At 36.8% G+C, this 26,824-nt stretch overlaps 1 protein-coding gene across 2 annotated transcripts in view; it reads right to left on the reverse strand.

Annotated features, from left to right (window-relative positions):
• Nucleotides 1-26,824, reverse strand: part of NUBPL (NUBP iron-sulfur cluster assembly factor, mitochondrial) — a 222,413-nt gene that overhangs the window by 152,214 nt on the left and 43,375 nt on the right. The window contains exon 4 of one of the 2 annotated variants that reach the window (XM_049612925.1): nt 22,818-22,908. In XM_049612925.1, the coding sequence (XP_049468882.1) occupies nt 22,818-22,908 (91 nt within the window). Of the gene's footprint in view, nt 1-22,817; nt 22,909-26,824 lie in introns of those variants that run through there. The other variant, XM_049612926.1, reaches the window with a different exon arrangement.

Here is a 26,824-nt window from a genome sequence, read left to right on the forward strand (position 1 = left end):
AGAACAACACCAGAAACACCAACTCTAAAGGTAACACAAGGGCACTAAATTCATACCTTTCAATAATCATTCTTAATGTAAATGGACTAAATGCTCCAATCAAAACACACAGGAAGTCAGAATGGATAAAAAAACAAAATCCATCTATATGACACCTGCAGATTTAAAGTGAGGGGATGTAGAACCATCTGCCATAATGGAAGTCAAAAGAAAGCCAGAACAGCCATACTTATTATCAGACAAACTAGATTTTGAAACAAAGACTGTAACAAAAGATGAAGAAGGGCATTATATCTTAATTAAGGGGGCCTATCCACCAAGAAGATCTAACAATGGTAAATATTTATGCCCCCAAATTGGAAGCGAGCACCCAAATATAAATCAATTAATCACAAACATAGAGAAACTCACTGATACTAATATAATAATAGTAGGGGACTTTACCACCCCACTTACTGCAATGGACAAACCATCTAAGCAGAAAATCAACAAGGAAACAATGGCTTCAAATGACTCACTGGACCAGATGGACTTAACAGATATATTCAAAACATTTCATCCCAAAGCAGCAGAATACATATTCTTTTCAAGTGTACATAGAACATTCTCCAGAAGAGATCACATACTGGGTCACAAATCAGCCCTCAACAAGTAGGAAAAGGTCGAGATCATACCATGCATATTTTCAGGTCACAATGCTATGAAACTTGAAGTCAACAAAGAGAAAAAATTTGGAAAGCCCTCAAATAGGTGGAGGTTAAAGAACATCCTGCTAAAGAATGAATGGGTTAACCAGGAAATTAAAGAAGAAATTTTAAAAAATACATGAAAGCAAATGAAAACAAAAACCCAACAGTCCAAAACCCTTGGGATGCAGCAAAGTCATCCTAAGAGGGAAGTATATTGCAATTCGGGCCTATCTCAAGAAGCAAGAAAGGTCCCAAATATGCAGCCTAACCTTATACCTAAAGGAGTTAGAAAAGGAACAGCAAATAAAGCCTAAATCCAGCAGAAGAGAAAAAATAAAGATTAGAGCAGAAATAAATAATATAGAAACAAAAAAACAGTAGAACAGATTAATAAAACTAAGAGCTGGTACTTTGAAAGAATTAATAAAATTGATAACCCCCTAAAAAAATTGATAACCCCCTAGCAAGACTTATCAAAAAGAAAAGGTAGGGGTGCCTGGGTGGCTTAGTCAGTTAAGTGTCTGAATTTGGCTCAGGTCATGATCTCATGGTCTATGGGTTTGGGCTCTGCGTCAAGCTCTGTGCTGACAGCTTAGAGCCTGGAGCCTGCTTTGGATTCTGTGTCTCCCTCTCTATCTGCCTCTCCCCAGCTTGTGTTCTCTCTTTCTCTCAATAATAAATAAATAAAATTTAAAAAATTATTTTAAAAAAAGAGAAAGGACCCACACAGATAAAAATCATGAATGAAAGAGGAGAGCTCACAACCAACACTATAAAAATACAATTATAAGAGAATACTATGAAAAATTATATGCCAACAAACTGGGCAATTTGGAAGAAATGGACAAATTCCTAGAAACTCACAAACGACCAAAACTAAAACAGGAAGAAATAGAACATTTGCACAGACTCATAACCAGCAAAGAAATTAAATCAGCAATCAAAATTCTCCCAAAAAGACCCCTGGGCCAGATGGTTTCCCAAGGGAATTCTACCAGCCGTTTAAAGAAGTGTTAATACCTAGTCTTCTCAAACTATTCCAAAAAATAGAAATGGCAGAAAAACTTCCAAACTCATTCTATGAAGCCAGCAGTAGCTTGATTCTAAAACCAGACAAAGACCCCACTAAAAATGAGAATTACAGACCAATATCCCTGATGAATAAGGACACAAAAATTCTGAACAAGACACTAGCAAACTGAATTCAACTATACATTAAAACAATTATTCACCATGATCAAGTGGGATTTATTCCTGGGCTGCAGTGCTGGTTCAATATTTGTAAATCAATCAACGTGATACACCACATTAATAAAAGAAAGGATAAGAACCATATGATCCTGTCAACAGATGCAGAAACAGCATTTGACAAAATACAGTATCCACTCTTGATAAAAACCCTCAACAAAGTAGGGATAGATGGAACAAACCTCAACATCATAAAGGTCATATACAAAAGACCCACAGCTAATATCATCCGCAGTGGGGAAAAACTGAGAGCATTTCCCCTATGGTCAAGAATAAGACAAGGATGTCTACCCTCACCATTACTATTTAACATAGTACTGGAAGTCTTAGCCTCAGCAGTCAGACAACAAAAGAAAAAAAAGGCATCCAAACTAGCAAAGAAGTCAAACTTTTACTATTTTTAGATGACATGCTACTCTGAAGAAAACCCAAAAGATTCCACCAAAAAAATGCTACAATAAAGGAATTCAGCAAAGTTGCAGGATATAAAATCAAAGTGCAAAAATCTGTTGCATTTCTATACAACAATAATGAAGAAGCAGAAAAAGAAATCAAGGAATCAATCTCATTTGAAATTGCACCAAAAATAGTAAGATACCTAGTAATAAACATAACTAAAGAGGTAAAAGATCTGTACTCTGAAAACTACAGAACACTTATGAAAGAAACTTTAGAGGACACAAAGAAATGTTAAAGCATTCCATGCTCATGGATTGGAAGAGTAAACATTGTGAAAATATCTATACTACTCAAAGCAATCTACACACTTAATGCAATCCCTATCAAAATACCACCAACATTTTTTGCAGAGCTGGAAAAAATAATCCTAAAATTTGTATGGGACCACAAAAAGAAAAACCTGGATATCCAAAGCAATCCTGAAAAAGAAAAACAAAACTGGAGACATCACGATTCAGAATTTCAAGCTAAATTACAAAGCTGTAGGCATCAAGACTGTATGATCCTGGCATAAAAAATAGACACATAGATCGATGAAACAATGGAAAATCCAGAAATGGACCCCCCCCCCACACACACACACAATCTTCGACAAAGCAAAAAAGAATATCCAATGGAAAAAAGACAGTCTCTTTAACAAATAGTATTGGGGAAACTGGACAGCTACATGCAGAAGAATGAAACTGGACCACCTTCTTACACCATACACAAAAAGAAATTCAAAATGGATGAAAGGCCATAGCAATTTCTTAGTAGACACATCACCAAAGGTAAGGGAATCAAAAACAAACATGAACTATTGGGACTTCAGCAAGACAAAGAGCTTCAGCAGAGTAAAGGAGACAATCAACAAAACTAAGAGTCAGCCTACAGAGTGGGAGAAGATATTTGTGATGACATATCTGATAAAGGGTTACTATCCAAAATCTATGAAGAACTTATTAAACTCAATACCCAAAAAACAAAACCCAGTTAAGAAACAGGCAGAAGACATGAACAGACATTTTTCCAAAGAAGACATCCAGATAGTTAAGAGACATATCACATCACATCATCAGGGGAATACAAATCAAAGCCACAAAGAGATACTACCTCACACCTGTCAGAATAGCTAAAATTAACAACACAAGAAACAATAGATGTTGGTGAGGATGCAGAGAAAAGGAAAAGTTCTTGCACTGTTGGTGGGAATGCAAACTTGTGCAGCCACTCTGGAGAACAGTATAGAGGTTCCTCAAGAAACTAAAAATAGAATCCACCAATTGCACCATTAGGTATTTATCCAAAGGATACAAAAATACAGATTCAGAGGGGTACACACACCCCAGTGTTTATAGCAGCATTATCAATAAGAGCCAGACTGCGGAGAGAACCCAAATGCCCATTGACTGATGAATAGATAAAGATGTGGTATACATATATATGTGCATACACACACACACACACACACACACACACACACACACACACACACACAATGGAATATTACTCAGAGACCAAAAAGAATGAAATCTTGCCATTTGCAATGACGTGGATGGAGCCAGAATGTATTATGCTAAGCAAAATAAGTCAATCAGAGAAAGACAAATATCATATGATATCACTCATATGTCGAATTTAAGAAATAGAATAGATGAACTATGGGAAGTGGGGGAGAGAAGAGAGGGAAACAAAGTACAAGAGACTCTTAATGATAGAGAACAAACTGTTGGTTAATAGAGGGAGCTAGGGGGGAGATGGACTAGATGAGTGATGGATATTAAAGAGGGCACTTGTGATGAGCACTGGGTATTATATGTAAGTGATGAATCACTGAATTCTACTCCTGAAACCAATATTGCACTGTATGTTAACTAAAATTTAAATTAAAAAAATAAATTAAACATATAAATAGTATTTTAATTTCATTCTGTGTCATTTAGGATTAAAGGTAACTTATATAATAGCTGTAACTATAAGAAATTATAATTCTATAAAGATGAATTTTATTTTCAATGATCAACAAACACTAATCACTTATGAGAAATCTATCCATTCATGCACAAATTCAACTATTTACTGAGCACCTACTACATACTTAATATACAGTATCCAACATTTCAAATTAAAATTGCAAAGCTAACGTGTCAGATTCTCTAGTATATTTGATTCTCTTAAAAATTTCAAGCACCTTTAAAAACAAATACACACATATATTATTACAAGGATTATAAAACTTTTTCCTAAACAATATAAAAATGTTAATAGAACTGTATCATAAGTAAAGGTAGCATGTTTCCCAAGATACGGTTTAGGGATACTGATTTTCAGAGAGTCAAGAAAGGATCACAGGACTTAGGGGCGCCTTCCAGGATAGTTGTATGTCAATTTCTTCTTGTATTACTAGAAATTTTCAAGCTCATAACTCTTCTTACACCCCAATATATCATACATTCCTTCCATTTTTTAAGCAACCTCCTAATACAACATTTAACTGTTTGTTTTATAAAAATAAACTCAAAATGGATAAGGGACCCAAATGTAAGACAGGAAACCATCGAAATCCTAGGGGAGAAAACAGGCAGCAATCTCTTTGATCTCAGCCACAGCAACTTCTTACTCAACATATCTCCAGAGGCAAGGGAAACAAAAGCAAAAATGAACTATTGGGACTTCATCAAGATAAAAAGCTGCTGCACAGCAAAGGAAACAATCAACAAAACTAAAACGCAACTGACAGAATGGGAGAAGATATTTACAAATGGCATATCCAATAACAGGTTAGTATCCAAAATCTATAAAGAACTTAGCAAACTGGGTGGGGGAGAGGGGAAAATGGGTGATGGGCATTGAGGAGGGCACTTGTTGGGATGAACGCTGGGTGTTGGATGTAAGCAAGGAACCATGGGAATCTACTCCAAAAACCAAGAACACATTTTACACACTGTATGTTAGCCAATTTGACAATAAATTATATTTAAAAAATAAATTTAAAAAATATATATAGCTGGAAAAAGAAAGAAATACCAAATAAAAGCTGTGCTGTCTAGTTAACAACAGATTTACAACCTATTGGAAATATATACAACCCCCTTCCCCCCCCACCACACACACACACACACACACACACACACACACACAATGGAGTCCCAAACCCTTAGACCCTTCACTTCCTGGTTATTCTTGCCCTCTCCATTTTGCACACTCATAATTCACAAATTTTGCAATGACCATGCACCAAAGAAGTGAAGTCTCTGCATGAGCGCAAGGAAGGTACATTTTTTCCAATCAGACTACTTTTTGCCTTACATAGGCATAGGCGACCTCTGGGTAAGGCTATAACCTCTGTAGTGCTCAGCCAATGAGAAATCAGGGGAGGGGCTTGCATGCTAGGAGATAAATTGTCTGCTGTAACCACCCCGAGTGTGCCTGACACCCACTCTTGCAAGAACGTTGATTAAAGCCTCATTTCACCGTGGGGGAAAAAAAAAAGAACTTAGCAAACTCAACACCCAAAAAACAAATAATTCAGTAAAGAAAAGGACAAAAGACATGAATAGACACTTTTTCAAAGAAGACATCCAGATGGCTAACAGACACATGAACAAATGGTCATCATTAGGGAAATACAAATCAAAACCACAATGAGATACCACCTCACACCTGTCAGAATGGCTAACATTAACAACTCAGAAAACAACAGACATTGGTGAGGATGCGGAGAAAGGGGAACACTTTTGTACTGCTGGTGGGAATGCAAACTGGTGCAGCCACTCTGGGAAACAGTATGGAGGTTCCTCAAAAAATAAAAAATAGAACTACCCTATAACCCAGAAATTGCACTACTAGGTATTTATCCAAAGGATACAAAAATACTGATTCAAAGGGTCACATGCACCCCAATGTTTATAACAGCAGTATCAACAATAGCCAAAATATGGAAAGAGGCCAAATGCCCATTAACTGATGCATGGATAAAGAAGATGTGGTGTATATACTCAATGGAATTACTACTCAGCGATGAAAAAGAATGAAATCTTGCCATTTGCAACGTGGATGGAACTGGAGTGTATTATGCTAAGCAGAGTAAATCAATCTGAGAAAGAGAAATATATGATTTCACTCATATGTGGAATTTAAGAAACAAAACAGATGACCATAGGGGAAAGGAAGGAAAAATAAGATAAAAGCAGACAGGGAGGCAAACCACAAGAGACTCTTAAATACATGAACAAACTGAGGGTTGTTGGAGGGGTGGTGGGTGGGGGAATGGGCTAAATTAGTGATAGGCATTAAGGAGGGCACTTGTTGGAATGAACATTGGGTGTTATATGTAAGTAATGAATCATTAAATTCTACTTGTGAAACCATTACTACACTATATGTTAATTGGCTAGGATTTAGATAAAAATTTTTTAAATATAAATAAATAAATAAATAATTTCCTTGTGTTTGAGCCATAAAAAATAAAAAATTTGAAAATGAAAAATAGTAATTGGCTGCTTTAAGCTGGTCATATTCTGTACATTATACTCAAATGCAACTAATCTCTTTATTGACTGAATGGATTCTGCTTTTTCCTCTTATCTTTCTCATCTGACTCAATGCCACAATGCTGCATTCTTTTTATTGACAGGAAAAGATGCAACAAGAAATTTGTTTGTAATTTACTGCTTTACTTTTACAAAATGATAACCAACCATTAGGTATGATATAAATCATGGCTATAAAACAAAACCTGACATGCCCACCATTATTTATTACTTGACATTCATGGCTAACTACTAATACAGTCTTATTAACCATAAAACCCTAATCTTTTCAAAGGGTGATCAGATATCTTACTAAGGCCAAGAAATAGTCCATCTTTTCTATGGGTAGCAATAAACTAGATAGCAAAAAGGGAACATAAACATCACAATAGTCCAAGTATCAAAACTGTGAGGGCTTTTGAAAATGAGTAAGCCTAAATAAAGTTTCAGTGTGTAAATTCAAGTATCTCACATTGACTGTGGTTTGTCTATTCCATAGAGCTAAGGAACTTAGATGTTGGGGGGGGGGGGTGGGAATCACAGACAAGTAAAAGGGAAATAAGAGATTAAAAGAATCTGATGAACCCAGCTGTTTCCTTACTTACTTCCATAACCATGGGGGTTAAGTAAGCATAACCGCAAAGAAGTAGTGTAAAGAACTAATTCTATCCCTTTTACTCTTTCATTGCATCGCTCACCATTTTGTATTTGGTAATTAAAAATGCATTCAGTACATCACTTCAGAATAGGCCAAGAAATAATATTCAAACTTGGGCAATTTTATATAGCAGCACACTGACAAAGTGAGCCATGGCCAGAAAAATAGCTAGAATGGTCAGCATACTCAAAACTGCATTAATATGAGCAAATGCTGAAGGCTAGAAACTGTATAGCTGAGAAAACACTTAAGGCTGCGATTATGGTGTACAAACATTTCACAGGTAATCAGAAGAAAATAGACTAGGTGGTTCTCATGAGGGCAGAACTAGTAAAAGGATGTCAAAGTTATAAAGAGGCAAATTTTTGTTCAAAATAACAACATCAAATTGACCCATCATGAAACAGCAAAATCTCCCTCACTGGAGGTGTTTGGGCAGAAGCCAGATCACCACTTATCACACATTTGTGGACTCTATAATTTTATAATACTACAAACTGAGATTTACACACACAGCTAAAGATAAAGAGCAGCAGCCATTTTAACTCATGTTTTAAATTTGTTGATAATTAAATTTTCTCAGTCTGTTTATAACAAGAAATGCCTCTTCTCCACCAAGGTTCTTCTTAATGACTTATAGAAAGACTGACTTAAACCTAAATTTACCTATCTATGTCTATAAATAAGTTAAAAATAGAAGAGGCATGTAACATACAACTGACATATAAACACATTTTACATATAAATAATTGCACTATTATGTTTCAGAGTTGAATAAACCACTTTGACAAAGATCAAGATTTTCTTCTCTTTTCCTCTGATAATTTTCTTATGCACAAATACATTGTGGGTTATGGAGTACCCAGATACTAGCCTATTACTCTGGGCAAACTATATTTTTATATTACCCTCCTTATCTATAACACAAATTTGCTGATGAATTTAATGGAATCTAGATAATGTAACATTATTTCTTCCTCACTGCTTTCATCAATTCTTCAGTGCATATCAGTGCATACACTATATACATACAGAAAGGCAAGCAGATGACAATCTGTAAGATGGATTTTTCTCTCATTTCAAATCCTAGGTTTGTGTCTTGAAATACCTCTGTTGCTGGAGAAAAAAAGGCATGCGGGGGCAGGCAGCTACAATAACCCAGGTCCCACTCTTTGCTAATTATCTGTCATTTGCCCTTCCAGTGTGCCCTGTCCTCTCACCTGGGGATTCCTGTATGGACTGCATCAAAAGCAGATCAGAAAGAGGAAGGATAGGGAGGCCAGGGGTGTATTTCATTTCCTGGTTTTCTGTGTGGTGATCTTGGACTGGCTGGGTCCCTCCACTGAGTGTCACTGCTCCTCCCAAGGCAGACTGTCTCCTTCTAGATCTGGATATGCTTCATCCGCTCACTTCTGTAGGCCTAGGGGTAGTAATTGCTCCACTGGTATTCAACAGTTATTCTATCTCATGTGCTTTCCTCATACTTCTTACACATCTTTATCAATAGTCCATCTCAAATAATCTTGATCATGCTATATCTTTTGTTGGAAAGTGACCCAGGAAACAGATCCTCAGAATGAGACTGAGGTTATTCTACAAACAAAGGGATAATCTCTATACTGGAAAGAAATGGGACCACTGGAAATGCATTTCACATTATCAAGGTTCATGAATATACAAATTAGATGAAGAGCATGGCTGCGAGGTCCAGTAATGTGGTAGTTAATTTTGTCAATTTGACTGGGCCATGAGGTACCTAGATAACTGATTTAACATTATTCTGGGTATTCTTGTGAGGGTCTTTCTGGATGAGATTAACATTTGAAGCAAGACTGCGTAAAGCAGACTATCCTCCCTGAAGTGGGTAGGCCCCATCCAATCCACTGAAGGCCAGAATAGAACAAAAAGGCAGAATAAGGCACAATTTGTTCACTCTGCCAGTCTTCAAGCTGAGACATCAGTCCTCCACTGCCTTCAAACTCAGAATGTAATTTATACCATTGGCTCTCCTGGTTTTCAAAGCCTTTGGATTCAGAGTAGAGCTATACAGATAGCTCTCCTGAGTCTCCAGCTTGCTGAGTGCAGGTCTTGGGACTTCTCAGTCTCCTTAACCATGTAAGCTAATTCCTTACATCTATCTATACCTCCTATTGGTTCTGGTTTTCCGAAGAACCCAGATTAATACAGCTGGCTACGGCTACTTAATTGCTATGAAAACAAAAGTGGTTGTAAAGATGGTAGACCCATCTGAATTTTTAACTACTTTATTTGTAAAGCAATCACTTCTACATCATTTTTTTAAAGGAAAGGGGAAAAAATGAGGCCAATAATTTCATGAAATCCATAATAAGAATTACTAAACCAGAAACTAAGACTTCTAACTTCTGGTTGAAGACCTTCCATTAAATCAGCAGTTCTCCAAGTATGGTCACTGGACCTCTGGGGATCCCCAAGAAAGAACCCTTCAGATGATCCAAGAAGGTAAAACTATTTTCATAATAATACTAAGATATTATTGCCTTTTAACTGAGTTGACTTTTGCACTGGTGGTCCAAAAACAATAGTAGGTAAACTGCCAGCACCCTGGTACAAATCAAGGCAATGACACCAAACTGTATTTTAAAGTCATCATTTTTACCACCAAGCACAGAAATAAAAATAAACACAAATTTCACTGAAGAATGTCCTGGATGAAGTAACGGCAATTATTTAATGTATTAAATCCTGACCCTAGAGTTCATGGCATTTTTAGAATTCTGTAGGATGAAACAAGAGGTACACAAAACACACCTCTGCTGTACGCTGCATTAGGAAGGATGTTACAATGGCTGCCTCAAGGGAGTGCACCTGTGCCACTGAGCTGTAAGCTAAACAACATGTATGTTTTCATAGAACACCATTTTTACCTGAAAGACAAACAGACAAATGATGGCGCTTCAGATTTAGATGTTTAGCATACAAAATAAAGTGAGTCTGTCACTTCAAATCACACAACTGACAATATTTTTCTCTATGACTAACTGAAAGCTTTCAAGTAAAATTAGAATTTTTGAAAAACCTGTATATGGTCACCATGAGTTTTACAACTTCCTGATACCTAAAGAACTGTCTATTAAGACCATAATAATACATTATTAGTAAATGGATTTTTTTTATATTATATAATGAAATGTGTAAACATTTAGAAGACCAGCATAAATCAATGAACTAACATCTCTAAATGACAACACATGTTATAAAATCCAACTCAAAGCCTAAGATAGACCAAAGATTTAAATATAACAGACTATGAAAAGTTCACTGATAGCCTCAGATTCCATAGTGTAACTAATCTCTAAGAAGAAAACACTTGTCAAAATTGTGGTGTAGTATCAAAGAAGCAAATCCATTACTTTTTGAAATAACTATTAAAATATCCTTCCTTTCTCCACTACATGTCCATATAAGGCTGGATTTTCCTCATTTACTTCAGCCAAAACAACATATCACAACAGAGTGAATGCTAAAGTAGATATGAAAATCTAGCAGTCTTCTATCAGGTCAGACGTTAAAATAATTTACAAAAATGTAAAACAATACCACCAATCTCACTAATTTTTTACTTCAGGAAATAGTTATTTCTGTTAAAATGTTATTTATATTAACAAGTTTACAAGTTTGTAATTTTTAATGAATTAACAAATGTTTTTTTAATTTCTCAGCTTTAATTTCTATCTTGCTAAATATTGATAAATATAACCTACATTTGTGATCCTCAATATTTTTTAAGAGCATAAGAGGCTCCAGAGACCGAAAAAGTTTTGAGCACTACTACACTATATTAAGCTATAATGGAACACTCAGAAGTTGAAGATGAGTAGAATAAGAAAATTTACAATCTAAACTAGGAACCCTGAAAACATACAGATTTGTGAGAAAAAGTCCCACTCCCTACCTCAGGTCAAACATGGAATTAGATGGTAGACAGCTGTGGTTTGTTTTGGAGGAAGGAGATAAATAAGAGTATAATCCAACTCCAGGATAAACCTACAGATTCTCCAGAGAACTTTCAAATGTCCACAGTCCCCAGTTACTGCTACCATTTCTAGTCTCTGTTTGAGATTAAAAAGAAACAGAAGTCAGTAGAGAGGAAGGCGGAAGGTTACAGAGGAGACAAGACAAGCCTCAGGCAGTAAAGGTAAAGGACTATTTTGGGGTGCAAGTAGTAGAAGGTGGTAGATTATACCGTGATTTATAAATAAAACATCACACATACATATTTTGTTCATGACAGATGGAATATATCACCCATAGTTTGAATGTTCATTTTTTGTTTAATATCAAAATCTAAAAGATAAACATCTCTCTTTAAAAACAAATGACCAAGTCTCTTGCTCTTTTTTGTGACCTATGGTTGAAAGCTTTATCAGGGTCCAGGGTTGGCTGGACTGTATCACAGCAAGATCAGAAGTTTTTTTCTGTTTCTACAATCCTCTGTTACTTAGCGTGAGAACATTTTTCATCTCCCGAACTAGACTGTGAGCTCCTCAAGAGGAACAGAGTTTATATCGTATTCATCTTTATTCCCTAGAGCAAACACAGTACCTTTATAGACCTGTTCAATAGCTGATTCCCAAATGATTGATTTGCCAAGGGTCAGAAATACTTACAAAATATGTTTCTTCAAGAAGCACAACACAAGTGTACTGAGATGTCTTCAAAACAGTAGTTGGAACATACTGTTAAATTTAAAATACAATTTTCAGGGCGCCTGGGTGGCTCAGTCTGTTAAGCATCTAGCTCTCGATTTCGGCTCAAGTCATTCGCTTCATGAATTTGAACCTGCATTAGGCTCTGAGCTTGACAGCACAGAACCTGCTTGGGATTCTCTCTCTCCCCTTCTCTCTGCACCAGCAACCCCCCCCCCCCCACACACACACGTGTATGCTCTCTTTCTCTCAAAATAAATAAATACACTTTAAAAATACATATATAATTTTCAATTCTTACCTTATTTAGCTGCTCTGAAAATGTTTACCATTTTCTCCTAAAACTCCCTCTTGGCTTCTAAGGGGCAGTACTTTCCTTGTCTTCTGAGTCTCTAGTCAGCACTTCTCAGTCTTTCTCTGGCCCCTTTATGTTACTTCCCCCAATTCTATCCTCAGTCCTATACTTGACTCCCTCTAAAATTCTTCAGGGTTATCATATCTCAACCATGGCAGAACTGACATATTTTGGACCAGGTAATAATTTGTTGTAAAGGGATGCCTTGTGCATTGCAGGATATTTAGTAGCATCCCTGGCTTCTACCCACCAGATCCATCAATTGTGACAATCGAAAACCTGAAAATCTCTATTTACTGCCAAATGTCTCCTGAGAGAAAAATCACTCCTGGATGAAAATCAGTGATCTAAACTAACAACTTCAAGTATCATACATACACACACACACACACATAACACACACACACACACACACACACATAACACACACAGAGAAGGAGGAAGAGAGGCAGGGAGGGAGAGAGACAGAGAGCGTGAGCGAGCTAACTCCCAAATCTGTATCTTTAGTCCAAACCCTTCTCCTAAACTCAATACATTCCAAACACATGTTGATGAATTCTCTTTGGACATCAAATTCAATAAACCTTAACTCATTACTCTTCTCCTTAAATGTATTCCTTTCTCTTTGCTCTATCTTGATGAATGACCTAACTATCTACACAATCACTCAACCCAAAAATCCAGGAGCCATCCTAGAGACCTATTTCTCATTCATATTCAATGAATTACCAAACCCTATTCATTCAATTTCTTTAATGTCTTTCAATTATTCTCTTCCTCTCCATTTCTACTGCTACAGACTTAAATCGGGCCTTATCACGTCTGGCCTGCATCAGTATCATAGCAACCTAACTGCCCCAACCCCCCAAACTGGTCTTATTATCTTTCCTCCATGATGCTGCCAAAATGATCTTCCTAGATCACAGAACTGACAGTGTCACTCCCCTCCTTAAAATCCATGACAATTTTTCATAGCCTGTGAGTTACACTTCATTTCCTCAAATAAACACGAGAAGCCATTTATGATAAGACTGTCAGCTACCTTTCTGGACCCAGTCTTACTCTTGCAACTCACCCACAGAGATTCTTCACTTCTGGCATACCAAACAACTTGCACTCTGTAGGCTTTTAACACAGGACACTCTGCCTAGAATGTCCTCCTCACTTTCAATCCACAACCCCTTCTTCTGTTTGTTTGTTTTGTTTTATTTTTATTTGAGAGACAGAACATAAGTAAGGGAGAGACGGGGGCGGGGGCGGGTAGGGAGAGGATCCCAAACAGGCTCCACACTGCCAGTGCAGAGCCCAATGTGGGGCTCGAACTCATGAACCATGAGATCATGACCTAGGCCAAAGTCAGACACTTAATTGACTGAGCCAACCAGGTGCCGAAATCCCCAACCCCTTCTCACAAGAAACTCCTGGCACATCCGTTTTTCAAAATTTAACTCAAAATTCACTCCTCCAAGACTTCTCTAAATTCCTGGTATGATTTAGAGTCCCCATCTCAGTTTGCAAAGAAGCATGCTTACACTTCTATTAAAGCATTTACTTAAGCTTAATATGCTTATGATCGTTGACTAGTGTATCTAGTATAAGCTCCAACAGAATGGGCATCAAACCTTATTTGATCTGACAGCCAAGGAACCAAATACTTCTTATGCCTACTAATTTCTAACTATAGAATATACCCAATAAATATTTGCTAAACAAATGGAAATAATGTCTTCAACACTTCACTTTTAATACAAAAGCAAATTTTAAAACTAGGTATAAAATAAGCCTAATTTATTTTAAAAAGCAACCACTTTCAAGTCAGTGCTAGTAAGGGTGCAAGTAACAGAATTTTAGAAGATGCTTTACTTAAATATATGTGTGTATATACGTGTGTGTGTTTTCCCAGCTGCAGAATTTGGGATAAATTTATAAGTAAATTATAAGGGCATTTATAAGTAAGAAGCCCTAAATTGTTTCTCCACTGATTATGGCGACTACTAATATATCCAAACACAGCCATCTAAACTCATATTATCAAGACTGGTGTCTCAATTTTAGTTGCTATTCTTGCCCAAATCTCACAGTCAGAACAATTCTTGCTAACTGTGAGGCTTTGACCAAGTGTACAACATGCAATACCAAATTGTGCAATCATTTGTTTGAAATAAGAAAGTGACTGAGATACCACCTCACACCTGTCAGAATGGCTAAAATCAACACAAGAAAAAACAGGTGTTGGTGAGGATGCGAAGAAAGGGAAACTCTCTTACACTGTTGGCGGGAATGCAAACTGGTGCAGCTACTCTAAAAGACAGTATAGAGGTTCCTCAAAAAGTTAAAAATAGAACTACCCTAGCACCCGGCAAGCGAAGGAAAAATAAAATATGATAAAAACAGAGAGAGAAGAAAATCATGAGTCTCTTAACTATAGAGCACAAACTGAGGGTTGTTGGAGGGGTGGTCGGTGGGGGAATGGGGGATGGGTATTAAGGAGAAAGGGCACTTGTAGGAATGAGCACGGGGTGTTACATGTTAAGTGATGAATCACTAAATTCTACTCCTGAAACCAATACAACACTATATGTTAACTAACTTGAATCTAAATAAAATCTTGGAAGGAAAAAAAAAAAAAAGAAAAAAGAAAGTGGCTTACTGATGGACTCGTCTTTATCTCAACTTGGCCGGCACACTAGAGTACGAATCCCCACAATATTATTGTACTTAAAACTGATTAGCATTACATGTCCCCCCAAAACCTCAATCATAAAGAAGCCAATTATTTTTAATTTTTTTTAATGTTTTTATTTATTTTTGAGACAGAGAGAGACAGAGCATGAGCAGCGGAGGGGCAGAGAGAGAGGAAGACACAGAATCCAAAGCAGGCTCCAGGCTCCGAGCTGTCAGCACAGAGCCCGATGCGGGGCCTGAACTCATGGACTGTGAGATCATGACCTGAGCCGAAGTCGGAAGCCAAGTTTTCAGATTTGAAGTTTGATACTACCAAATTTTATATTTTAAAAATTAAAAATGTACGTGTCATGTACACATAATATACGACATAGTATGACTATAGAAAAAATACTGCACTGCATTTTTAAAAATCAAATATTACCAAGCTGAAAAAATAAATGAGTAAAAAATTATATATTTTATTTCCATATAAATCTTACAGAGGACAACTATGAAACTGAATTTCTATTACTCAAATATTCCTTTGAGGAGTGCACTCCCTTGGGAAATAAAACTCTGAAATGTATTAGTTTATTAGATTAGAGGGATCAATTCACATTCTCTTAAGAATTCAGGATATCAAAATTTGGAAAGAATCCTACACTTTCTTGGTTCCCTGTCATTATGTCCTAGCATCAGTCAATAAGGGATTCACTGAAATAGTTGTCTGGGTATAGAAGAGATCAGCTCCCCGCCTCCATCTGCATGCATCGAAGTCCCACGTGACTTCCCCACACTCTTTAGCCTCATTCATCTCTCATTCCAGCCACAGCTCTGCATAGGCTCTGACCAGTGTCACACACACGGGCTATTTGAAAGTACCTCACTTCAAGCCTTCAAAGGCCTTTCACTTCCCACCCCAAAAATGTCCTACTTGATGCCAAAGCACAGGACGCCACAGGACTCCACTGGGACTCACTCACAGATCTTGGAAATATAGGTGAGTTCCCATCTACAGAGGTAAGTCTTTGGACAATGGGAAAAGGACCATTAAATAAATTCTTCCCCTTTCCAAGGTGCCTGGGTGGCTCAGTTGGTTAAGCATCTGACTCTTGATTTCAGCTCGGGTTATGATCTCACAGTTGTAGGACTGAGCCCTCTGTCAGGCTCTGAGTTCACAGCACAGAGCCTGCTTTGGATTCTCTCTTTCTCTCTCTTTCTCTCTCTCTCTCTCATTGTCAAAATAATAAACATTTTTTAAAAATTCTTCCCCTGGGGGTGCCTGGGTGGCTCAGTCAGTTAAGAGTCCGACTTCGGCTCAGGTCATGATCTCACGGTCTGTGGGTGTGAGCCCTGCATCGGGCTCTGTGCTGACAGCTCAGAGACTGGAGCCTCTGAGCCTTCAGATTCTGTGGCTCCCTCTCTCTCTCTGCCCCTCCATCACTCGCACTCTCTCTCTCACACACAAAATTAAATAAACATTAAAAAAAATTTTTTTTTAATTCTTCCCCTTGCCTCCCATATACATAACCCCATGCAGTCAAGCAATCTGTCACATAAGTGACAGACAGCTTGACAGAAGTTGCACATTAGCTCTCCATCCTTGCCTCCTTCCTCAGTCTGGATTTCCACTTCCTAATAAATTAGCAGTGCATAGGGCTTTGCTTTCTGGGGAACCCAGTTCAAAAGAAAGTTTGTGGTTTATATCCTACAAAGGAAATCTCAAAGTCCATTAAAATGCAATCTGCTATTTCTGCTTTCTTTTCCTTAATTGGAAGACCACAGAGACAGCAGAATAAAATCAAAACCTTACCGTCACTGCTTCCTCACTCACCACTTCTCCTAACCCGTTACAATACCAATATCCAGAAAAAAAAAAAATCTCAAGTAAGATATTTGTTTTAGTGTTTATGAACTCTTTTAGCTTGGCAATGAGGACGACAGTCAGAGGAAAGAGTGATGGTGTATACTTACTAGTTCCTTCTCTTTTTCCAGGTTGTTCATATTCCCAACACTGGGATTCTGAACACTGCCCTTTCCATCAGAGCTCAAATTCAGGCCTTACAAGACTCTACTGCTTATGAGTAAACACAGCAATATTCAACATTTCAAAGCTACCATATGAGGCAAGACTGGCGCTGTCCTTTCATATTGAAACAACTGGAACAATCAACTTACTCCACATAATTCTCCAAAGCCAAGCCATACAGATCCTTTCTTTTCTCCTTTTTCTAAGAATGGGGGAAAATGTAGCATAAGACAACCATTCAGATATATCACAAAGATTAACAAAGATAATGTCTTCAAACTGCTTTTATTATTCATAAAAATGTATGTGTTTGCAAATTAAGTTGCTCATATACCCAAAACAGAAAATAGAGTATACAACTAACGTACAAGAAACCTGGCAGGAGTGATTATGTTCTTTATTCAACTAAGATTAATTGCATATCTACTATATACCAAGCATCAGAGAAACAAACCAGGCAAGAAAGCCTCTGCTCTGTGCACATAGTATCATAGTAAGGGAGATTTAAAAAATTAGATAACACAAAAACTCTATTCTGCAACTGAAATAAGGAGTCTGAGGAGTCAAAGAAGGAAAGCTTCATGCAAGAAAACACATTAAAACTAAGACCTGAGGAGTAGAAACTGGAGGGGGACGGGGAGGGGGGAGAAGACAGTAAAGGTGGAAGGCATTTCAGGCAGAGAGAATGAAAATGGAGATACCTGAGCACAGAGGTTGGCATGTTAGAAATAGAGGTCAATGTGACTGGTGTTCACTGAATAACAAAGCAAGCTTGTTGGAATTGGGACTGTAGAGGTAGACAGAAGGTGGGGATCAGATCATACAGGGCTTTACAATACTGGTAATGTTACAAATGTTAATACTGGGGCACCTGGGTGGCTCAGCTGATTAAGCCTCCAACATCGGCTCAGGTCATTCTCTCAGGGTTCCATGAATTCGAGCCCCACATTGGGCTTTCTGCCATCAGCATGGAGCCTGCTTCAGATCCTTTTTCTCCCTCTCTCTGCCCTTCCCCTGCTCACATGTGTGCGCACTCTCTCAAAAATAAACATAAAAAAAAATTTTTAATGGTAATATTGGTAATGATAACATTAAAGATTTTAAATGTATTAAGTTCTCTGCCTTTCCGTGAGATGAAAATAAAATTTTAGATTATAATTTCTAAATTGTAGAGCAGTGAGCAGCTGAAACGTAGAGAAGGCTTAGAACTAAATTACTAAATCTCCCAATGAAACTTCACTATTCTGTTTTCCTCCAGTAATGATAGCTCTTTTAGCAAATAGAATTACTGGGTCGATATCATAGACACTATTCAAGAAACTATGTATTCAAGACACTATTCAAGAAATAGAGCAAGTCTATTTAATATATTTTTCTAATTTTTTTCATTGTAGTAAAATATACATAACAAAATTTACATCTTAACCATTTTTAAGCCTACAGTTCAGTGGTATTAAATAGATTCCAAATGCTGTCCAACCATCACAACTATCCACCTTCAAAACTTTTTTCATCTCGTAAATACCGAAACTATTAAACAGTATCTATCCATTCTCCCCTCCTCACCAGATCGTGTCAATCATTATTCTACTTCTTATAATTCTGACTATTCCAAGTGCCTCATATAAGGGGAATCATACAGCATTTGTCTTTTTTGTGACTGGCTTACTTAGCAAGTCTTCATGATGCATCCATGTTGCAAAATATGTCAGGCTTTCCTCGTTTTTTTGTGTTTTTTTAACCATAATGAGATAGCATTTTATGCCCTATTTAAAGAGGATGTGGATCCATAATGTCTCTTATATACAATGAACAGAGCATAAGTTGATCCAAACATTTTGGAAAGTAATGCAAACATCACAAACCCATGGCCTGGATATTACAGTCCCAGGTTCATATCGAAAGGAAATTTCTCCTGATGTGCAACAGAAGACAATGCCTAGAATGTTCATAGCAGTCTTGTTCACAGTGGCAAGAACCTTGAGTAGAGGGAGATGGGGGGACAGAAGGGTGGTATGGTATGAAGAATGATGGTCTTCCAAAGATGTCCAAATTCTAGTCCCTGGAACTGTTATTACCAGCTTATTATAAAAGAATATCACTCAGATGATTGGTTGGTTCTCAGTGTTGTGGGCAGAGAAAAGAAGAGATGTGGGCAGTGTAAAATTAAATTAAATTAAAAGGATATAACTCAGAAATAGCGAGATGGATGAGACACATAGGACAAGATATGAGGAAGAGCAGAGAGCTTCCATGACCTCTCCAAGGACATATGCTCCCCAAATCATGTGTTCACCAACCGGGAAGCTCCTTCCTTCCTTTTAAGACTGAATAACGTCCATTGCACATACATACCACATTTTGCTTATCTATTCATGAACCAATAGAAATTGGGTAGCTTCCACATAATGAAATAATGAACAGTCAATTCATAATAATAGTAGTAGTAGTAGTGTATAATGCTGCTATGAACATGGGTGTACAAAATCTATCTAATTTTGACAAACAAAATCTCATTTCAATCCATTACCCTGTATGGGTACATACATACCATATACACAAAATCTAGAGTTGAGGTCCAGAAGGTAAGTGAAAAAGATGACTTAATTCATTATTTTTTTCCTGTAGCATATCTAATTTCTTCTCTAAGTTAGCCTCACCAAATCTAGACTGTCAAAACTTTTCACGCCTTTTCGTATAGTGTTATTATTTATGGCTTTTTGCCTTTTCCTATAGAGTCTCCAACCCACATATGAATATTTCCTACATCTTCTACCTTCAAAACTCATTTTTCATCCTGCTTTCACCAAACTACTTTCCTAAATACTTTATTTTCTGTTAACATCAAAAGAGAAAGAAAGAGAAACAAAGAGAGAAAGAAATGGTGACATTTATGATATGTGAATTATATCTTAATCAAAAATAAAAATTAAGCGTCATTCTCATGTAAAATGAGGGGCTAAAGTGCCCCTCAAAGGTTTCTAAAGTACCCAGTAAATTATTAAAGTAACTATGAATCAGCAATAATGAAGTCTATTTTAAAAAGCAAAAATTTGGGGCGCCTGGGTGGCTCAGTCGGTTGAGCGGCCGACTTCAGCTCAGGTCATGATCTTGCAGTCCGTGGGTTCGAGCCCCGTGTCGGGCTCTGTGCTGACAGCTTGGAGCCTAGAGCCTGCTTCAGATTCTGTGTCTCCCTCTCTCTGACCCTCCCCTGTTCATGCTCTGTGTCTCCCTGTCTCAAAAATAAATCAAACGTTAAGAAAGAAAGAAAGAAAGAAAGAAAGAAAGAAAGAAAGAAAGAAAGAAATATAAAAAGCAAAAATTTTACAAGGCCCATAAATAAACAGTATTAAAAATAAAATTGCAAGTTAATCCTTCCACTACCAACAATAGCAAGTTCTTTTAATTTTTTCTTATCTGAGAGAAGATACTGAAAACATGAAAATAATTTTGAGAAACACTGGGAATGATCAGAAGATTAGGAAATAAGAAAAAAAGTTGTGTTTGTTTGTTTGTTTTTTTAACTTGGAATTAGACTAGTACAGACCAATGTGAAGTACAAACAGCCCTAAAAAGATATGGCCACATTACAAATGTTCCACCCTACTAGTCTACATGTAATCATAAGGACAGCTCTCTGATCTAACTCAAAAAGTAAGAGGCATAGAACACCTATTTGTCTTGTGGCAGGTGCTAATCATAAACACAAAGATTTATGGCCTGTTGAAACAATTTCTTTGCTATTAATGAGATAATTTCTTATTGTATTGTGTTTTCTGCAGTAGAGAGTATAAGAGGATAAATTAACATGATAAAATATAGAAATGTCAAAATGATGCCAATTAGTATAATAGTGGCAGGTTTATCTAAGATTCAAAACATAATTTATAAGCTGGGGTTTAAGAATCCACATTCTTTTAAGTGAATGATGCCTTAATCGCTCAATTTATTTTTGGGGTGCCTTAAGATCAGCTTGTCAACACAAAAGAAGTGTTCTTTTAAGGCTTTCCAAGATTTCTAGTATCTCATCTTTACCAGAAAGCCTATTTAATGGCAGCCAATTTGCAAACATCAAATTTAAGATTACAGCTTCAGTAAAACAAGAAGAAAGAAATTAAAGTTCACTTCAAGTATTTATGTTGGCATAGACTGGACAGACTACTTAAGAAAAAACTGACACCAAGGGCTCCATTTCACCATTATTCATGTGCTGCACGCACCAGTTTTCACATCACTTTAATCAAGAGACAGACGTAATAAGTCTATCATTTAAAGTACACAAATTCATTACTCCCTCTTTGTGAAAGAAATTTGACATCCTGGCATATGTCACATATCTGCAAACCAAGTATGCATTCCACTAAAAGGACAAAGAACAAAGAAACTAGAATAACTTAGCTTTGTAAGTTATATAAAATAAAGCATTTTCACGAAACAAGAAAATAACTAAGTGGGTGCTTACAAAATAAGACTGCTGGGGTCAATTTTATCATCACTAGATATTCAAGTTTCCTACAATTCAGAATTTAACATTGTAATTGACTCCAGCAACTAAAGCACAAACAAACACATTCAACAATAGTAGACGATGTCTAATTAACTAACATTTAATAATGAAATACAAAATACTTGTATTATTTACATAGATAATCCAATAAATACCTATGGTAAATATAATCATTGTGTCCTAGATCTATGGAAAATAAAAAAGCCCAATAAGAAATGAAAAGAAATTAGTCAATTATATACTTATTATAATTAGAAATAAATTTTAATAAACCAGTTTCCAATACTTTTTTTTTAAGTAGGCTCCATACCCAATGTGGGGCTTGATGCTCTACAAAATGAGCCAGACAGGCGCCCCTTTCCAAGACTTCATTTTCTCATCACAGCATTTCTTGTTCTTCATGCTTTATATTTGACAGCTTTGGAAGAAAGTGTAATACCAAGCACAGTAAATATTAAAGATTTACTCAAAAAATCACTCTGTCCTATCGACAGCAGTGAAGGCTGGGAAAAGAAACTAATGTTTTCAGGGGTTTTTTAACTACTTTAAGACAAACATGACAAAAATCTGATTATAAAAAATAATTTTCATGTCTTCCAACACAAATACATACCTTCTATTCAAATACTCCCATACATCCACACATTTAATATAAAGAGATATTGATGATGACTGACCATGTGCCAGGCACTGTTTCAAATGCATTACACTGAACAGCAATTTCTGATTGAGTGATTTCTCACAGCAACTCTGGTAATTGCTCACCTGACTTTACATATGGGGCAGAGGTGAGGTACAAAGAGGTTAAACAATTCACCCAAAGCCACACAGTCAGTCAGTGACAGCTAGGATTCAAAGCTGGACAGTCAGGCTTCATGTCTGATTTCAGAATTAATATACTGCACTGTGTATAAGGTGCACATGGTTCATGGCACAATGCCTGACACTCAGGAGGTAATTTAAAAAGTCTAACTATTACCATACTATCTATCTCTTCTTCACTTACCCTGTGATAATTCTGGATTTCCTTTCAGATTCATCATCTTTGGAATTGAAGGGCCATACACATCCACATCTAGTAAACCAATGGCCTTTGACTGTAAGGAAACAGAATCTACTGTAAGATTATTTCCACTCTTCATCAAAGATAACATATATAGCAATAGTAAATCTGACTATAAAAAAAGAAAATTTACAAAAAAATTCCAAAATCCTAACCTAAATTTTCAAAGCAGCAGTAAGGTAAAAGCTTATCAACTACTTAGACAAATACTTTTTGTTGGTTTACTAATTTCTTCTAGAAAACTGACAAGAGAAACCCCCTACATACACTTTACACATTGTGGTTCAGATCTCCCATATAGCCTCAAGTAGACTAAAACCTTTTTGATCTGAAGACTAACAAATTACACACAATGTTAAAATAAGGACTTACAATGGCAAACAAAACCACAGGAAGATGGAGCATTAACCCTTAGAAAGCCCATCTAACACATCAAAGAATAACAAAATGGAAAAAAAAAATCATGGGAACAAGACTATAATAGTGCAAGTGAGAAATTCTGATGCAGATCCAGCACGGAAATGCTAACGAGGGTAGTGGCAGACATAATGCGGAGACAACTCCTTACACACAAGTCACAGTTAAACATCCAAGCTCTTCTGGAGAATTCATAAACAACTAAAACTGTTTTTCTTTGATGACCCATCTAGCTACCTGAGGGCAGAATATTCTGACTGGTCTCTAGGTGCCAGTTCATCAGCAACACAGCCAAGTAAAGGTAAACAAAATTCACTATTCCCAAGTAGGTCTTTTTTTTTTCTCCCCCCACCTATTTCTCTTTTGATACATTAAATCAATCTGTTACTGGTTTTTCCATATATAAGCAAACAGAATGCTAATGCTAACTATACGTCCTTAAGTTTCACCAAGACTCAGAACTCTCCTCCCTCTTTCCCTGTATCCTGGCAAGATAAAATTCTTAACTTCTCAAAAAAAAAAAAAAAAAAAAAAAAACCTCATTTTTAATTAAATAATCCCCCATCTTCCATGTTATCTACCTATTTCCAGACACAAAATTACTTTTTAAACCTCGCTGTCTGGTTCCTATTAATACATAAAATAAGGTACATTCAACATTTATGTCCCTAACTTTATACTGACTCAAACTGCAGTTCTAAGAAAATCATTTAATGTCCCTGTATGACTCACAGAGCCTAGAGGACTAAGGATTAAAACCTGCCTCTACCAAAATCTCAGCTTACTGTAAAATAAATGAGAAAAGTATTAGCTTTAAAAAGGTAGGAACAGTCAATGAGAAATTCTGACCTGTTTTCAACTCCTTTTTAAACCACAAACAAATTAATTTAAACAAAACAGAATTAAATTTACTATAGATAAAAAGATTTTCAAATGAGAGAGACTAAAACCTTAAGAAATGTAGCTAATTGTCAATACTATTATTCAAGGGTCTGCTAATGCTATAACCATTGAGGTGAGGAAGCTGAAGGGATTCCATTTTAGAAAGACTCCATTTTTTGGCAAAACAAAAACAAAAACAAAAACCAGACACTTAGAAAGACTCCATTTTTCTGATAGGCCCCATTTACTCATGATCCTTATTTGTCTCTGAATAAGCCAAAGAAGCTATGTCGCCACTTTAAGGGAGAAGCAAAAAAGTTAATCATTCTCTGAGTTTTGTCCTAGGCCCCAAACCGGATAACATTCAGAAGAGCTGGATCCCAAATACATTCCAGGACATTAGCTTTGAACAAACCTCAGCTGAAACTGGCATCAGTATTGCTACCTTCAGTAATTTATGAAATAACACCTATTGCTCACCTGACACTTGTCTTTGATTGGACCCTACGCAGGATCCCCAAAGGAACACGTACCCTAGATCCCCTTCCCATATATAAACCCCTAACCCCAAGCAACAATGAGACTCATTCTCCTTTCCTTTCCTAATCTCCCAGACCGTCTGTTACTCTCTGTCACTCATGCCATTCAATAAACTCTGCTTTCACTTTCTCCAGCTCACATTTGATTTCTATCCTGTGCAAAGCCAAGGACCCTCTTAGCTGCTCTTATAGGGAAGTCCCCACTCTGGTCCTTGGACCCAGCCAGGCACCGCCTACATCAATATCATCCTAGAATTTTACCTCTTTTCCATGTCTTTTCTCATGGTACGTACAAAACTAAAAACTACTACAAAATAATAAATGTCAATAAAAACAAAAAATAATCTAAGTGGTATTTTTTCCTTCTCTTATTTAATGTTTAATGTTATTTATAAGTTTTATAAAAACTTGAAAAGGTTAGGTCCCAGGTTTCAAACTGATCTCCTAAAAGTAAAGTCAAGTAAAATAACTTAGTTTTTAAGTTTGGTTTCATTAGCTTGCAAACTAAGACTGCTGGGGTCAATTTTTTCATCACTAGATTTTCAAGTTTCCTTCAAAATGTTAAGGAGAATCAAATATTTGTCCTGTCTCCCAGAAGAAAACCATGCCTGTCTAAAAGTGAATCCTTGGTATCAAGGTTCAAGACAAAACTGAGGATCTGCCGTAATATTTACTATGGTAGAAACAGATTTTACGCATACCTAGATGGCTGTTAATATGGATAATCACATATGAATAAAGTGAGCAGGGGCACCTGGGTGGCTCAGTCAGTTGAGTTTTGGGCTCTGGATTTCAGCTCATGATCTCATGGTTCATGAGTTCAAGAACTACGTCAGACTCTAAGCATGGAGCCTGCCTAGGATTCTCTCCCTTTCTCTCTGCCCCTCCCTCTCCCCCCACCTCACTCTCTCAAAATAAATAAATAAACTTAAGAAAATAATAATAAGGGGCTGGTAGGAAGGGAGATTACAGGATTTTAGAGTTCCTCTGTTTCCGAGAAAATGGAATTAAGGATAACAGAGAATCTTCTAGGGGTGCCTGGGTGGCTCAGTCAGTTAAGCATCTGACTCTTGATTTCAGCCAGGTCATGATCTCCTTCATAGGATTGAACCCCACATCAGACTCTGAGCTGTCAGCCTGCTTGGGATTCTCCCTCTCGCTCTCTCCCTGCCCCACCCCCACTCACACTCTCTCTCAAAATAAACATAAAAAAAAAAAAATCTATGTGTTAGGTTTCCTGCATACTCTCCCTAGGAATAGTTACTCACTGACCTAAATTTAGTACCAAAGTTGACATACATCAAAAAGGAAACAGAGGAGATGAAGGTATGAAGGTCAGAGAAAGAGAGGAAAGAGGAAGGATGAGAGGGACAGAGGCAGAGAAGGAGGAAGGGAGAAGAAGATTGAGGGAAATTAATCAGCAATTTTTATTAAGAACCTGGATAAACTAGGCCTCTACAGGCTAGTGGCTGTAGAATTAGAATTTAGAGTTCTATGGACAAATCAGAATTTAGAAATTTTAGAAAAATTTTAGAAGTCAAAAAAATAACAAAAAAAAAAGAAAATTTTTAGAAAGCATGCCATCCTAAATTACCCAAATAAACACCTAAACTTCCCCTAATTATACCTCCCCAATGCTTGAATTCCTTCTTGAAGCCAGGCACGCTAAACATTTTATTTACATTTCTCACTGACTCCTCACAGCAATCGTGCAAGGTGGTATTTTGCTCACTTAAAGATGAGAAACTATAACCAGAACTTTAACATTATCTGACTACAAAAGACTTAGCAGGGGACAACATACTTTTCCCTAAAGGGCCAAACAGTACTATTTTAGGCATTGTGAATCATATGATCCACAACTACTCAACACTACCACTGTAGCATCAAAGCACAGACAATATGTAATGAATGAGCATGGCTGTGTTCCAATAAAACTTTATTTACAAAAACAGAGAGAATTTAGTCCACAGGTCAGTTTGCCAAAATTGATTTAGAAAATAAGCTTTTTCATGACCAAGTTATTCAATCACCCAACAATCTAATTTGGGTTTTGCCAAGAGCAGGTAGGACATAGTCATCTCTTTTAGTGTCAGAGGAACTATCTCAGTA

This window comes from Panthera uncia (assembly GCF_023721935.1).
Source record: "Panthera uncia isolate 11264 chromosome B3 unlocalized genomic scaffold, Puncia_PCG_1.0 HiC_scaffold_1, whole genome shotgun sequence".
In the NCBI taxonomy this organism is placed as follows: domain Eukaryota; kingdom Metazoa; phylum Chordata; class Mammalia; order Carnivora; family Felidae; genus Panthera; species Panthera uncia.